The sequence below is a fragment of the Rhodamnia argentea genome, chromosome 1 (genome assembly GCF_020921035.1).
Source record: "Rhodamnia argentea isolate NSW1041297 chromosome 1, ASM2092103v1, whole genome shotgun sequence".
Taxonomy (NCBI): Eukaryota; Viridiplantae; Streptophyta; class Magnoliopsida; order Myrtales; family Myrtaceae; genus Rhodamnia; species Rhodamnia argentea.
In genome coordinates this window covers 19116475-19131454 of record NC_063150.1, presented here as the reverse complement: position 1 = coordinate 19131454, position 14980 = coordinate 19116475, and the positions used below count along the sequence as shown (strand labels likewise).

General features: G+C 42.4%; 3 protein-coding genes across 3 annotated transcripts; 2 read left to right on the top strand and 1 right to left on the bottom strand.

The window, feature by feature from the left end:
* Positions 1-651: 651 nt before the first annotated feature.
* LOC115726854 (putative disease resistance protein RGA4) lies at positions 652-1995 on the top strand. Its single transcript, XM_030656921.2, has one exon. The coding sequence runs from the start codon at positions 652-654 to the stop codon at positions 1993-1995; it is 1344 nt and encodes a 447-aa protein (XP_030512781.2).
* A 21-nt stretch (positions 1996-2016) lies between these two features.
* On the bottom strand, positions 2017-5325 carry LOC115726853. Its single transcript, XM_048272419.1, has 5 exons — positions 5132-5325; positions 3216-3995; positions 2885-3070; positions 2664-2789; positions 2017-2452 (listed from the first exon to the last, which is right to left on the bottom strand). The coding sequence occupies exons 1-5, from the start codon at positions 5171-5173 to the stop codon at positions 2354-2356; spliced, it is 1233 nt and encodes a 410-aa protein (XP_048128376.1). The 5' UTR covers positions 5174-5325; the 3' UTR covers positions 2017-2353.
* An 8413-nt stretch (positions 5326-13738) lies between these two features.
* On the top strand, positions 13739-14371 carry LOC115726852. Its single transcript, XM_030656918.2, has one exon. The coding sequence runs from the start codon at positions 13739-13741 to the stop codon at positions 14369-14371; it is 633 nt and encodes a 210-aa protein (XP_030512778.2).
* Positions 14372-14980: the final 609 nt, after the last annotated feature.

The following is a 14980-nucleotide window of genomic DNA, read 5'->3' as shown; positions in this document are numbered from 1 at the left end:
GATTTTGATTGCGCATTATTTTTTGCCGATTGTGATTGAATAGGATAGAAAAATCCCATCCGTATGAATACTCAGAATTTTTTTAGGACCTACCTCATCCGATATCGCATCCGCATGAAATCTTAGGTTAGAAAAACAATCAACATCGGTAACCGAAAGGGCGTCAAATATGAAACTTGGCGTAACCAAATCCCCGGACCCAAAATCTCCGGTTTTCGCGGAACCGAACGGTTTCTCCCGACCGCTCGGTAAGGTTTTCCGATCGTACCTTCCAATAAATCGATCGGTGGCGACTCCAAATTGCATGTACATCTCGCACATGCCACCCGACCACACAAGGTCAATTTCGATATTTGAAAAATTTTACCCGACATCGCGATTCGAGTAATGGGTCTTGGGAGAGACTCGCGATCCCCCTCATATATATGTCTATAAAAAGGAGGGATCGGCTCGTTAGCCCTATTCCACCCCGGGAAGGAAATTTCCGGAGGGTCGCGACACATGAAACTTACCGCACTGCCAAGAGATTTGAAGAAATTGGTCAACCTTAGACACCTCATAGTTGATGAGTGTGACTCACTGAGCCACATGCCATGCGGGTTGAACCATTTGACTTTGCTGCATACTTTATCCCAATTCATCGTCCAAAAGATGGACCACAAAGCACCTGGTGGCGTGGGAAGCTTAGATGAACTGGGTGGCTTAAACAGTTTGGGCGGATCCATTGCTCTTAGAAACTTGGAGTTCCTCCAACCGGCACCGGAGAAATTTCACCTGAGGGAAAAGCCACGTCTCCGTTCCTTGGTGTTGCAGTGGTCGAGGGGGCAGCAAGTTGACAAAAGTGAGAGGGATGAATCGATCTTGTGGGACAACCTCTGGCCGCACCCAAATCTGACCAGTTTGAGGATAGACTCATGTATGAGCAGGAGTCCGCCAAGCTGGCTTTCGTCCATCAAGAATGTTGTTGAGCTGGAACTCGGTCGCTGTGGAAAATGGAAGTACCTACCACCCCTGGGCGAACTCTCTTCCCTAAGGAGGTTGACTCTCAAGGCATTGGATACCTTGGTGTTTGTTCAAGAAATAAGCGACCAGGAACAATCTAGTACCGAACGCCCCTTCTTCCCATCTCTGGAGGTACTGAAGCTCCTCGACTGTCTGAACCTGAAAAGCTGGTGGGGAAGAAGGCAACAAGGGGGAGCAGATCAAGATCATTGGCAGTACGATTCGCATTCAACATTCCCAAAACTTTCGGTCGTGGAAATATCATTTTGTTACGAACTGAATTCCCTGCCACTATTCCCTCAGATAAAAACCTTGAGTATTTTTTCTGGAGTTTGCGTGAAGTTGTTGGAACAACAAGTGATGGCCCTTCCAAGTTATCTATCAGAAGAAGCAGTATCCGCAGACAACCCGTTCTCTAAATTAGAGCATCTAGAGCTTGATGATGTGGTGGATCTACAGGACTCGATGCTCGAGACTCTACTTCCACTCCTTGGAAATCTCAGGTCCATGAGACTCTCGCATTGCCACAACCTAAGGAGTCTCTCTCATGGTATGCAGTACTTGTCCTCGCTCTCGAGCCTTAAAGTGGAAGAATGTGACGAACTCGATTTGTCGAGCAACGACAATGAGCATGGCAGCCAATGGCATTCCCTCTCGAAACTCCGTGATCTTAGAATCTTACTGCTTCCAAAACTAGTGGCACTACCCGAAGGGATTCAACATGTCATCACGTTGCAATCTCTTAAGCTTATACGCTGTGAGAATCTGACAAGTTTGCCAGAATGGATCGGCAATTTCTCTTCGCTCCAAGAGCTTGATGTTAGTTACTCCTCAACTTTAACGTGCTTGCCTAATGGGATGCGCCGCCTCAACTCCTTGAAGAAGTTGACAATCGTTGGGTGTCCTGTTCTGCAAGAGGGGTGCCAAAGAGAAAACGGTGCAGATTGGGAAAAGATTGCGCATCTTCCATGCTCCATCAGAAGTACATATTGAGTACTCCTAAACTATCAAAATTAACTTCCATTTTCTTCCCTTTCATGCACAAAACCCCTTAATATCGTCTTATGTATCTACTTATGTTTTAATATAATAACATCATCTGTGTTTCTTCATCATCCAATTGGTGATTACCTATTTCCCTGTTTCGGGTCTACACAGTCTGGTGGATATTCTTTGTAACATACAGATTCTTATATACACAGAAGTACATTAATTCTTGTTGTCATACTAATTAATCCTGACTAACATAATTCTTGTTAGCTGACCGGTCTGCCGAAACAGAGACCCGGGTTTCGCCGAGTCCTGCAAAAATTGAGTAATGGCAATGCTCGGGTCTGTAAGATCTGGCTATTCAAATCCAAGATTGGATTGAGTAGTTGAAGGAATTGACTCCACTGATATGAGCAAAGATATCAGATGCATCCATCATGTCATCCTCTTTCACAGCCACCTGAAACAAAAGCCGAGGAGGTGTTATATATGTGGCGAAAAGGAAATGATCAGGGAAGGATATTTTTCAGGTTTGCGATGGTTATTTATTTGTTCTCGTCTTCGTCATAGATATCACAATTTGCAAGGCATCGCTTGATCCAGGGAAGTTTCTTTAGAACCACAGATATGGCATGTTCAAATCAGATTTCCGTAAGGAACTTTATTCTTACTTCTTCCTTTTCATTGTCCTCAAGATGTCCACAAGCGAGCCTAGAGTTCTCCTCGAATTCATCGTTCTTTGCAAATCTCCCTCTCACTCGCGGACGGCTGTCTGCCAGTGTTTTGCGGCACGCGTACTGCAGATATTAGGAAAGTCTCTTCAGGTAAAGTTTGTGCCCTACAAAGGGTAAACTAATACATGAATGATGCGAGAGAAGAAGAGAATGAAGACCTTAATCTTCTTGCTGAAGTTCCTTTCGTTCCTCTTCTTCATGTACCGATGGATCTTCTCCTTCCTCTGCTCAACCGAGAGCTTTCCTACTTTGTAAGTTGGGTCTTCTAAGTTTGAAATATCTGTCGCGAAAGGTGCAGAACTCGAATTCCCATCCATCAGCTTTTGGCTCTCGGCGCAAAATGCCTTACACAGTATCAATGCCATGAGAATTTGTTCTAATCCAACCGCAAATATTACAAGAGCACATGAGATCTAATGCCATGTGCATATTAAACTTTTAGAACTTCATAATCAAAATGAATAGTGTGCTGTAAAATCTTGTCAGTACCTGCATGTCCTCAGGCATAGGCACCTGGGTCGGATCCGAGCAAAAGATTCCACCGTTATTGTCACACTTGTAATCCCGATGTCGAGCTTGCAAATCTGCTTTTATTAGAAAACTTCCCGAGAAGATTCCTGACCTATCTGCATATAATGTGCCAGTCATATTCCCCGGCAGGTACATGCTCATCGGGCCAATGAAGGAGCACGAGGGCGACGCAGGGTCCAAAGGAATATATGGAGGCATGGATGACAAGCAATCTTCTTTGAACACTGAGGCAATCAATGGAGGGCCAATTAACGGCGACATAGTTTTGCGAGTAAAATTTGATAGCCCGTCAGTGCTATTGGTTAGTGGAAGTTGGTTTTCTGTCAGTTGCACTGAAGGGAAATCCATCATCAGATGGTCTTGTTGAGGACAGACGAATGGGGAAACCGAAAATGGAGGGGAGGGAGAGAAATCGATCGAAGCAGAAATGTCATTATCGACATCTTCTTGCTGATCAAAGATTGCTGTTTCATTTCTGTTGTAGTTAGCAATGGCGACGGTTGTGGTGTTACTCGCAGTTGTGGTAGGAGTCATGTTAGTATTGATTCCATGGTCTTCCTGCAGGAGATAGCCAAGGTCTTGCGAATCTTCAGGTAAAGAAAATTTGGAAGAATCAGGGTACTCTTCGTAGCAGCAGTTTGAACAAGATGTGATCTCAGAGTTCTGTATACTTTCCGAAAATAATTCGGGGTCGCAAAGTTCTAACAGTTGAGCACTTAACAGGCTCGACATATCATCCTGCAGAACAACAGATGCAACTGCATGTTTGAACAACAGTAAATTGTTGAACAAAAACTAGTGAGTACATCAATTGCCACCAAAAGTCGAATTACTCCATGTTTCTGATCCAGACACTACAATTGGTCTCTCTAACCCTTTTAGCAGATTTCTTGAAGTGTAAACTAGTAGAAGAGGACCTTAATTCTGGACAGGCATATGATGATGCTTGGATTCCTAAAATTGATTTGAAAAGCGGGTTCTGTGGAGGTGAACGATGTCATCTTTCCGACAAATAATAAAGCAGGAAGATTGAGTGCATACTTCCAGGCGCCTTGTGATATGCAATAGATGAATGGCGGATGCAAACACGGGGTTTCGATGGCATGTTTGTTGTGAGGTAAAATAGAGGATCCTTAATCTAGACAAGCACTAGTTATGGAGAGGCACTAAAAAAGAAGCCATTAGGTGACATGTGAACACTGAAGCGATGCCATACCTAGAAAGCTATTGCAGGGGCAGCATGGAAGAGCTTCAGAGCTTTTTCGAAATGATCGAAGCATAAGTTTTGAGCTTTTCACTTGGACGAGCATTTTATCAAAGTATGAGACTGTTATATGACCAAACAAACATTATCATAGATATGTTTTGTCATGTTGATGATCAATCTAGTTCGCTGAAGTCAACTCAATGGCCATCAGACCATAATGAAGCTGGTTTGGCAAAATTACAGTGATTCCTTCTTGTGAAACTATTGACACAGATGGAAAGTTCATGATATACTTCCTAATCAGATTTGAAGATGATATCAGGAATCCAACTTGAAGTTCAAACATTTCCTTCACATTCAATTTCCTAAAGAAGACACCTCACAATCACGCGATGATCGAATGATCATTTCATGAGAAGACCAAGCACACGCTGATCTTGGGCTTCAGGCAAAACCATTCTATCATGGTACAAATCAAAAGACTGAAAAGAAAGCAGAACTCAGGACCAAAAAGAGAACAGGACAATGGAAGAAAGCTTCACGTTTGCAATCAAAATCGTGCTCTTTCTTTGCAGGGACACGAAATGCAATGCATGCATGCGTTGTTCGTGTATACAGAAAAGACTGAGGAGCGCACAGACAGTTTCGGAGGGCAAGAGGAATTTACAGTTGGAAGCTGTTGAGGTGGATGAAGCACGTCCTCCAACATTCTGTCCTCGGAGATCGGCAGATAACTAATGAACCTGACGAAGAAACTTCACAAGATTTAGATGGGCAATCCCTCTCTCAGAATGGCACTGGAGAAGAAGAAGAAGAAGAAGAAGAAGACCGCGACGACGCCATCACATGCTCCTTATGAGAAAGCTCCATTGACGACGATCTGAACAAAGTGAATGTGCCTCTGTATGTGTGTGTGAGAGAGAGAGAGAGAGTTAATTTTAGTTAGCTGAGGAAGAGGAAGGCATGGGGTGTCAAAAGTCTGTTTGCCTGCAAATATATACAAGCGTGTTAAGCGGGCGGGTGCGTCCGTACGGAGCTGTCAGGTTGGGCACTCTGCGGGTTGCATCAACCCCGAAAGCGAAGGTGGGCCACCCATTTGGTTTCCCCGCTGACGTGGCGAGCGAGCCTGAGGAGGGCTGTCGGACACGTGCCGCCAGCCGCTGACGTGGCCCGGCCCGTCGCGGCAGCGGCGCTCTTGGACAGAAATTGGGTTGACCGAGCCCTTGCCACCCCGCAAAAATTCCTAGCCGACTTTCGGATGTCTTTTCATCGCCAAGTTTTCACCCCCATTTTCTAGCCGACTCTCGGATCTCTTGGGTTGACCGAGCCTTTCAACTCAATTCCTGGCCGACTTTCAGATTTTTTTCATCCCCAAGCTTTCATTCAAATTCATAGCTGACTTTTGGGATTTTCCTTTCCCTAGTTTTTTTCCCCCTCTCTCTTGCACGCGCAAAAGTTGCGAAAAAAGACGGACATGGGCCAATCAATCGTAATTATCAAAGGCATGAATCAGATGCGGAAAATTCTATGTCTTGGCTATATGGAAGTCACGAGATCAGTCGATGATAGATCACAACTATGTTCATCATTTATAGAAAAAAAAAAGTTGTTCAACCTATATACGGTTTGTTTTTCTTTTAAAGTGAAAAAAAAAACTTGTTTTTTTTTTTCACCAAGTAACCCCTGTTAAATGGTTAATGGAGTGAAGATAATAATTAGGATGCATGATCGATAAAGTTAAGAAAATTTCGTTGAGGTTGCTTTGGTCAAAGAAAAACGAATTGGTCAATTTTCAGGACGGAAAAACTAGTAATTAACAACAAAATCAAACTTCGTGGGAGTAATACGTAACTTTTCAAAGTTCGAGGCTATTGCGCAACTGTGCCCAAGTTTAGGTGAGCGAGCAGTAACTTTTCAAAATTCGGGGGGCTTAATGCAACTAGCAATAATAGCTTACACTGATCGAGCGTTCTTGCGCAGTCTTTCGAGAGTGGCTTCCCCCGTAACCTTAAGCTATGTAAAAAAAGGGCAACAACATACAAATAATAATATAGCTAAAATATTAAAATCTGATAAACTGTGTTGTGATTCTTTATTATCATTAGTATTAAAAAGATGTGGAAAAATATTGCCCGACTATCCTCTTAGCATATGGAAGTTGGCAGGTCAATAACTCGGGGGGCAAGAATCGACGCATCTTACTGCCATCATAGACACTTTTTTCTAGGAAGGAGCAATTCGATCTCTTGCTTGAATCACATGTGAGTGCTCATTTGTTTTACACCAGGAGTGCTACTAGGAACACGATGCCTTCAAAAGTTGAGGGATGAATCCCCTACAAGTCCTAAAATTTGTTGCAAAAGTGCAATTGATTTTTAAAACTTTTAAAAAGTGTAATCAAATCTTAAAACTTGTTAAATTAGTGCAATCGAGTCATTTCGTTAATACCGTCGGTTTATCTAACGGAATATGCCGGCGTGACATTCTACGTGACATTTTTTTATTATTTTCTTTTCCAAATCTTTTTTCAATTAAATTAAAAATAAAAAAGCCAAAAAATAATTTTACAAAGCTAAAACTAAAAAAAAAGTTAAACAGAACAACCGACGGGAGGGCAGGGCCTCGCCGGTGAAGCACGCTAGCCACAAACCCATCACCGAAGGGGCCGGTGACCCGGGCCAAGGTGGGCGGCCTTCGTTGGCTCTAGGCAAGGGTCGGCGTTGCCTAGATCCGGGCAACCCTCACCCTCTTAGCGAAGGTTGCTAATGAGGCCTCGCTTGGGGCTAGTAAGGGTCGGCGACCCCAGCCAACCCCTCCAACGATGGGCGGTGGTGATCGTGCCTCATCGGCGAGGGCCTTGCCTTGTCGTCGCTTGTTCTATTTAATTTTTTTTTTTTTCCAATTTTAGCTTTTTAAAGTGATTGTTTGGCCTTTTTTTTTTTTTTAATTTAATTTAAATTTTAGATTTCGAAAAGAAAATAATTACAAATGCCATGTAGGGTACCTCGTCAACATATTCTCTTAAACAAACCGACAATAGTAACAGAAGGACTCTTTTGTACCAATTTGATAAGTTTTAGGACGTGATTGCATTTTTTGAAAGTTCCAGAATTCAATTGCACTTTCGAGATAAATTTTAGGATTTATAGTGCACTTCTCTCAAAAAATTACTGAAACTAATATGAATATATAACATCTGACTTGAAACTAACGGACTTAACAACGTAATTGCTCTTTTATATAACAAATCTTTGGTCATATCGATCGGAGTAAAACTTATTCTAATAAAGACACGACACGGACATCACATAAACTACGCCATGTTCCTATTTTGGTTTCTGGTCTAATTCCAATCACATGAATTTCTGTGCTTTGGATAAATGCTCCTGTGTTTTTCTTTTCTTTCTTTTTTTTTTTTTTTGGCTGAAAGGAAAAGTGAGGAGCGGGCAAATAGGAGGGCAACACGTGGCAAAGTGTGTTCAATCGATATGCCGCACCAAATTCCCTTATATTCCCATCGCAGCACAAAAGAGGGACCAAATGCATGACTACGCACAAGAGGAGAAAAAGGAAGCCCTAGAAGCATTTTGGGGTTCTTTGAATCGATTTTGTTTTCCTTTACTTCCCAAGCTCTAGTTAGACATTTAAACATGGTGTTGTTCCTCTTTTTGTATTTGCCATATATACGTGCTTGGAGTCGATCTTCGTTCGAGCATGCCGTGCCCGTGTTATTGTCGTTCCATTAACAGGAGTCGAGACATTAACGAATCAAATTGAACATTTCAAGAGTGTCGAATCATGACATCGGTGGAATGAAGAGTGAACTGCACGAGTTACGATAATTCGATAGAAGGGGTTTTTTTTTTATGTGTGTAGTTTACATTTTGTTCCCTTGAATTTTTAATAAGTAGAAGACGGGATGGGGCCATTGAAAATCCACATGAAAAATTGCGGTAAATTAGAAGGGGAGTGAAAATTTTAAAAAGAAAATGAGATGAGTTTCTTGACACTATGTTAAAGGAATAATTACAGTCAATCCAATTTTTAAAATATAAATTATTATTATGTGAAAAAGGGCATATGTATTTAGGGCCTTCTCATGCTTCATATACAAGCTATGTAAGAGGAGGTCTTTCCACGTCAAGTCCTAGAGATGCTATAACCCGACATTGAATTAAGTCATTCTAGCGTGCAAATCAATTGTGCATTTATATTGATCTCTCGAGAAACAATTATTCTTCTTTGTTTTCTCAAATACTAATACGGCTATCAAAATGGAAGTACTAAACGCAACACATTAGTTCGTGTCGGTTGCTGAATAAACAGACGAGTCTACCCAATGGCACGTCACAATATTATCCTGATTCAGTGAGCTTGTTGTGCTAGTCTATTAGATCTTGTCATCTCGACAGTGCGCGACAACCCCAACGACGCCTCGTGCTGAGTGTCTTCCTAAAGATGGGTCAAATATCTCCACCTATCTCTCCCCTCGAAACAAAATAATGTCGATGCTGTTCAGGCCAAATCCTCCCACGATCGAATCTCGATTCCTCATGTTGGAATTGCGTTCCGCCTTAGGGACAAAGCTTCTATTTTGCCAGATTGGGAAAGTTCCGTGGCACGAAGTGGGTTTCCATGTTTGGTGAAATTCCTAGGAGAGTGAAAGGACACGATGTGCTTTTCCTGGAACCTGAAGATTTTTTTTGTGCCTCGACACAGTTGAGGTCTTTCCTAGGAAAGAGGAAACACATATATATTCCTAGCAGCGTAAAGACGCAATTGGGCAAGGTGGGTACGGAGACCCACGATTCACATGATTGCATCTGTGCCAAGAATCGTTGGACTAAATCAATAAAAGATCAGATGAACATGGAGCGACCGACAGGGAGAGATTTGACGGGGTTGGCCCGGGGCCCCGTACTTACCAAAAGGAAATGACAAAAAATAAATACACAAAGATTAATTCAATTCTAGTTTCCAAATGTTAGACATAATAACAAATTGATTGAGGAATATTAATGAATACACTCGTTCAATTGAACCAAATATAAGTTCTAAGTATATCTCCGAATAATTTGGAAAAAAAAAATTACAAAGTGGTGCCCTAACGATATTTACACACAAATTACCCCCAAAGAGAATGTCTAACAAATATTTGATTTGTTCGATACCATATCCTTCATTCATGACGCGGATGATATAGTTTCGTTGTTGTCCTCTTGATTATGTTGGGCACTTTCATATTGAGTTGATTGTTGCAAAAACCTATCATGCCTTCCAATTGCAATCTCTACATTTTTCACAAACGAGTTATACCTACCATCTTTTTCAAGATCCGCTGGCTCGTACCGAACACGGACGCCGATGGTACTGCAGACCCCGGTGGGATCAGCATGTCACGAGCCATGGTCAAAAGAATCAAAAAGCTGGCGGCTCTCCTCTTCCACCATTAAGGGCGCACACGGAAGAAGATATCATTGCAAGCATGATTTAACTGTTAAACCAAACTCCTAATTTGAGGAGGTGCTCATGCTGACATTATCTAGTGCGATGCCGCAAACTTTGTGGGAGATGTTGAAGATTTTATCGCAAATGCCAAATCCAATTCATTGACAACTATCATCTATTTTAACAGTCACATTTTTGAAATCATATCGGAGTTAACTGTAAGAGCTTCATGACATAATTCTCATTTCTCATCATCCTCAAGCAGGGCGTCCCACATGACGATTCATTGGATAAATCTTTGGCACATATAGTGCTAGTGGTATTCTCGACACCATCGAATTCGATGTCGAGCTAGAATGTCTTCCACACCTTGACGGTCTTCTCCGCTAAGCTAGCGCCCCAAAAATGCTTTGGGTTCTCTAGGGGTAGAGGTATCATCCGGGGAAGTGTCTTGTTGGGGACCAACTTCTTGCATTTTCTGCTACAATTCGCACAAATGCTCGGAGTTTGGTGTCCCGTCATCGTTGAATTCTCCGCACGGAGCTGGTACGTATACATTGAAATTGGCAAAAAGGTTTGGAAGAGCAAGAGCGTTTGTAGCTGATACGTAGGTGAGGATTGGCGAATGACGGAAATGAGCAAATTTATGTAGGTGGAATTTTTTTGGCCCCAACCCAATCTAGTGATTGAGCATTCGGGTTTGAGACCCTAAAAACCTATTGGATTCAGCCTTCAAGGTAGTGTCGTGCTAGGCCAGCATAACTCATTTCCCAACCCTATCTTTAATTGAAGACTTTCCGATTCCAATCTGATGTGCCGTATCTGGCGATCCCCTCAATTCAACCTCATTTAGAAATTAGAAAGTCATACGAGTTTGATACTTTTAAGGAGGCCACCTCAAAAAATCAGAAACACCTTTGATCGAATTGGGATCACCAACTTCCTAAGGCCCAAAAAAAAAATAGAAGAAGAAGAAGAAAAAAAAAACGTGCCTCATTGCGAGCCGACTCGGGGCTAATAGGTCATGTTGCTTATATAAAATGGTATAGTAAACTTGTATTGCATATGGAGTCTCTGAGGAATTTAATTTTTGGACCAACTTAGAAATATGTCTAGATGTACTTGAATTAAAAAGGATTTGATCTAAATCGAGAAAAGAGAAGTCTTCAGAAAAAATTAAAAAATTGTCATGTCACTTGTGAGTTTATAAAAATTAAATTTTGCTTAAGTAGCATATGAAACAATGATTTTACTGATATCTACCTCAAAACAGATTGCTGAATCAAAGGAAATTACTAGGAGTTTCTAAAATGAACGGCTAGTGTGTTTTTTTTACATACATTGCTTTCAATTTTTCCTTCTTATTTTTTTCCATTTTATTTTTTTCCCTAATTTCTCTTTGCCTTCTTCTCGTTCTACTGTGATCCAACCATTTGCAGCTAGCCACCCCCTCGCCACCATCTCCATCGCGCCTTCGCGACCCTCGTGGTGCTGCCACCTACGCCAACCCGAGGTCGCGGACCGGACCCTCTGTAACACCCCATTTTAAATAGTTCTTCATAAATGAGGACTAGACGAAACGGATTAGAAAGTTGATTTGGGTGAGTTTAAGTCTCGCATGACTTGGGTCAGGGCTCCAATTAATTTCGAGTTGGTGCGGAACGTTGGGCCAATGGAAAAATATATATTTACTAATTAGAGAAGAAAAAGAGAAAGAAGGGTCCGTTATATATATATCAAATACAGTAAATAGCAAAAGAAGAAGAAAATCTGGTGAGTGAGATGCAGGCTGGGGTGGAGAGAAAATGGCATGGACTGAGGTGTTAACCGTGGGAAATTGGAGTTCATTATTAAGCTGAGGTATAGATGGACTTTATATTGGGTATGTAAGAGGAAGTGTTTTCATGGGTATCAGACAAAGAGGGACTTATGGGCGAGAAAGAAAAAAATTTTTGTATGAAGGGCTTATTGTAATGTTGCTTTGCGTTGACGTTGATTGGGAGGTACCAGGACTGAATTCTAACTTGTGGTGGCCATTGTTCTTTAACTGCTAAACTGGAGTTTGATCATCTTGAGTTATTAGTCAGGTGACGTTGGGTGTAGTGATGCATAGTTGAAGGAATGTGCTAATGGTGGTGGACGACTGCAGAGTAAATAAGAAATATGCCTAGCTTCGCCGCGGGACTTAAACTAAAGCTGTAGAATTAGTGGTTGGTATGATGATCTTGGTTGTTAGATGTGGGTTACACGATCATGGGAGTTGGTAAATGATGGGTAATCGTCGTGGGTTGTTGTTGAGATGAACGAAGTAGAAAGGCGCGGGCGAAGGGTCGAAATATTTTCGAGTGGTCTTGGCGAGCAGAATTTTTTTTTTTAAATTTTGATCAATAAGGAATTTACTTGCCTCTTGATTTGCGCTCGTAGCTTTTGGATTGGCATTTATATTCTGGTTTGGGACCCGAATTACCTTCGCATGCAAGTACCGTAGGTCGACACCGAGTAGCCTAAGGGCACGGTTACTCAATGCGTTGAGTCGCGGATACCATGAGTATGAAATTTCATCATGTGGACGCTCAATATGATAAAGTTAGATGTGCATTATTCACGTGCATACATGTATAAACTATTGCATACCTCAATGAGAGGTGAAAACAAACTTTAAACTCGAGTACTAATTTTCCCATGAAGTATACGGGAGGACCCTGCTGTGTGATATGGGTAGCCCTGCTGTGTGATCCGGGCGGTCCTGCTATGTGATCCGGACCAGTTTCTATGATGGTACAAGATAACGTCAAAATGAGTCAACTACATTGTTAAATCACATTTGTACTGAGCTGAACATACTATATGCATCACGCTTTGATCCTACTTCGCTACCTAGAATATTAAAATGCTTGTAGTGAACCATCCATATGATTAATAAATGGAGGTGAAGCGAAGTTCTGGTGCTAAGTTGTTTGTCGTTGCATGTTCGTCTTTTTGAGCAGATTAGCCGGTGATTTAGGAAATTGACTTACTGAGTTTTATCTCACTCTTCTATCGTTGATGCTTTTCGGGTAGACATGGCTAGTTCACCCACTATCTTTTATGGGGTGCCTATGCGAGTGTCCGTTTCCGTAGCGCCTTACGAGTCCCCACGACTGTCGGGTTTTGACTTAGATCGAGTTACCGTTATCATCCGGGTGAATGGAGGGGTTAGATGTGGGAGAAGTCCCCCATTTGTACGTCGCCATTTACGGTTGTTTGGAGGACGACCTTGGTTTTATTGGGCCCTTACCCTTTGATTATGTAGCACCGTAGGTGCAAACCTTCTCGATAGTAGATCGTAGTGGTGCAGCACATGTCGATATGTATGTTGTTGAGTCTTGAGGTGGGAGTTTTTGGGGGCAGGTGTGTCTAACTCGCTTTTTTTTTTGTGACGCGGGTAGATGCGACGGGCGACTTTTTGGAGGCTTACCCCGATGTCTTCTCCCCGGCATGTAATTATAAAACTAACTCGACTCTGATGTCTCTTAAATAAATAAGTGTTGTGGCTTGCTCTTTTCGCCTGTGTACTTCTAAATAAATATTCAATTATATCATTCGTTAGTTAGCATGGCGAGCCCGGGATGCCATAGTTTGGGTTCTGACAACATTGGTTAGTATCAGAGCATAGGTTTATCCGGAGTGATAAGGTGCGCTAAAAACTCTAGAGTCTAAGGTGACTATGCATGTGATTGCTATAGCTTTCCGAGTTAGGTCGTAGTAACGTCGCGTTACATATTTGATGTTAGTGACAAGTTGAGCTTGTTACTTATTAAGAGATAGTTGTCTGCAAAAAGCGGATATGAGTGGAGCAGAGGCACCAACGATCGGAGCTGTTCCTAATGACCCGAGGGTGGACGATATCTTAGAGGCATTGACTCAAGTGGGTGCATTAATGGCACAACAGGCGCAACAACAAGTTGCAAATAATACCAGATTAGGAGAACGCCGTACCCAAGGACTAGTGGAACAGTTCCTTAAACTAAAGCCCTCTAAGTTCACTAGGATTGGAAGGCCCGAAGAAGCGGAACGATGGATTAAGGAGATGGAGAAAATCGTTAGGTTAATAAATTGCACTGATGTGGATAAGATAATCCTGGCGGAGTATCGGATGGACGAGAACACCATGTACTGGTGGCAAGCGACGAAGAATACCGTGTTCCCTACGGGAATTGAGATTGTTTGGGAGACATTTGTCACTGCATTCTATGAAAAGTATTTCTCCAGCTATGCTAGAGATAGAAAGTTAACAAAATTTGTGGAACTAAAGCAAAGTGAAAGAATTGTGGATGAATATGAAGCCAAGTTCTCCGAACTGTCTAGGTTTGCTCCTCGCCTCGTTGAGCATGCTGAAGATAGGGCGAAGAGGTTTCCGAAAGGCTTAAAGCCGGGGATACGGAAGCAATTGGCACCCTTCGGGCCAATGACCTATTAAGAAATTTATAGCAAGGCACAATATGTAGAGTGAGAAATGACTGGAGATGAGATAGAGTCGATACCTCCGGTGACTTGAGACAATGATAGACGTGGCAAGAGGCCGGTGCACTCGGGGCGGTTCCAATTTAATCCTAATAAGAAGCGTTAAGGAGAAAACCTTGGCAAACAATGTGGAGTTCAGATTTTGGAAAGGAAGTCCAACTTTGCCGGGGTGTGTTGCCGGTGTGGCAAATCTCATGGACCCTCTTAGTGCCTAGCAGAAAGAAAATGTTAAGGATGTGGACAAGCGGGGCACTTGGTGAGAGATTGCCCACGATACAGGCTGCAGATACGGCCGGCCCCTCCTCAACGTACTCAAGGATCTCAAATGGGAGGAGGATGACAAAATCTTCAGAGGCCGCCAGCTCATGGAAAGGTGTTTGCCATGACGCAAGAGGAAGCTAAGGCTTCTAAGGGGGGGTCATCTCGGTATCGTCTCTATACATGGCCATAATGCTTATACTTTGTTTCATACGGGTGCTATACATTCCTTTATATCTGCTCGGTTTGTGAAGTTGCATGGATTGAAATGTAGTCGGTTAGAAATATCGTTAGTTGTCTCAACGCC

Excerpts from the sequence above, each read along its gene's own strand:
- LOC115726854 (XM_030656921.2), top strand. The coding sequence starts at position 652 with ATGGACCACAAAGCACCTGGTGGCGTGGGAAGCTTAGATGAACTGGGT.
- LOC115726853 (XM_048272419.1), bottom strand. The coding sequence starts at position 5,173 with ATGTTGGAGGACGTGCTTCATCCACCTCAACAGCTTCCAACT. Across the intron at positions 2,790-2,884 it reads ACTTCAGCAAGAAGATTAAG|TACGCGTGCCGCAAAACACT; the intron begins GTCTTCATTCTC and ends TAATATCTGCAG. Across the intron at positions 2,453-2,663 it reads AGGACAATGAAAAGGAAGAA|GTGGCTGTGAAAGAGGATGA; the intron begins GTAAGAATAAAG and ends CTTTTGTTTCAG.
- LOC115726852 (XM_030656918.2), top strand. The coding sequence starts at position 13,739 with ATGAGTGGAGCAGAGGCACCAACGATCGGAGCTGTTCCTAATGACCCG.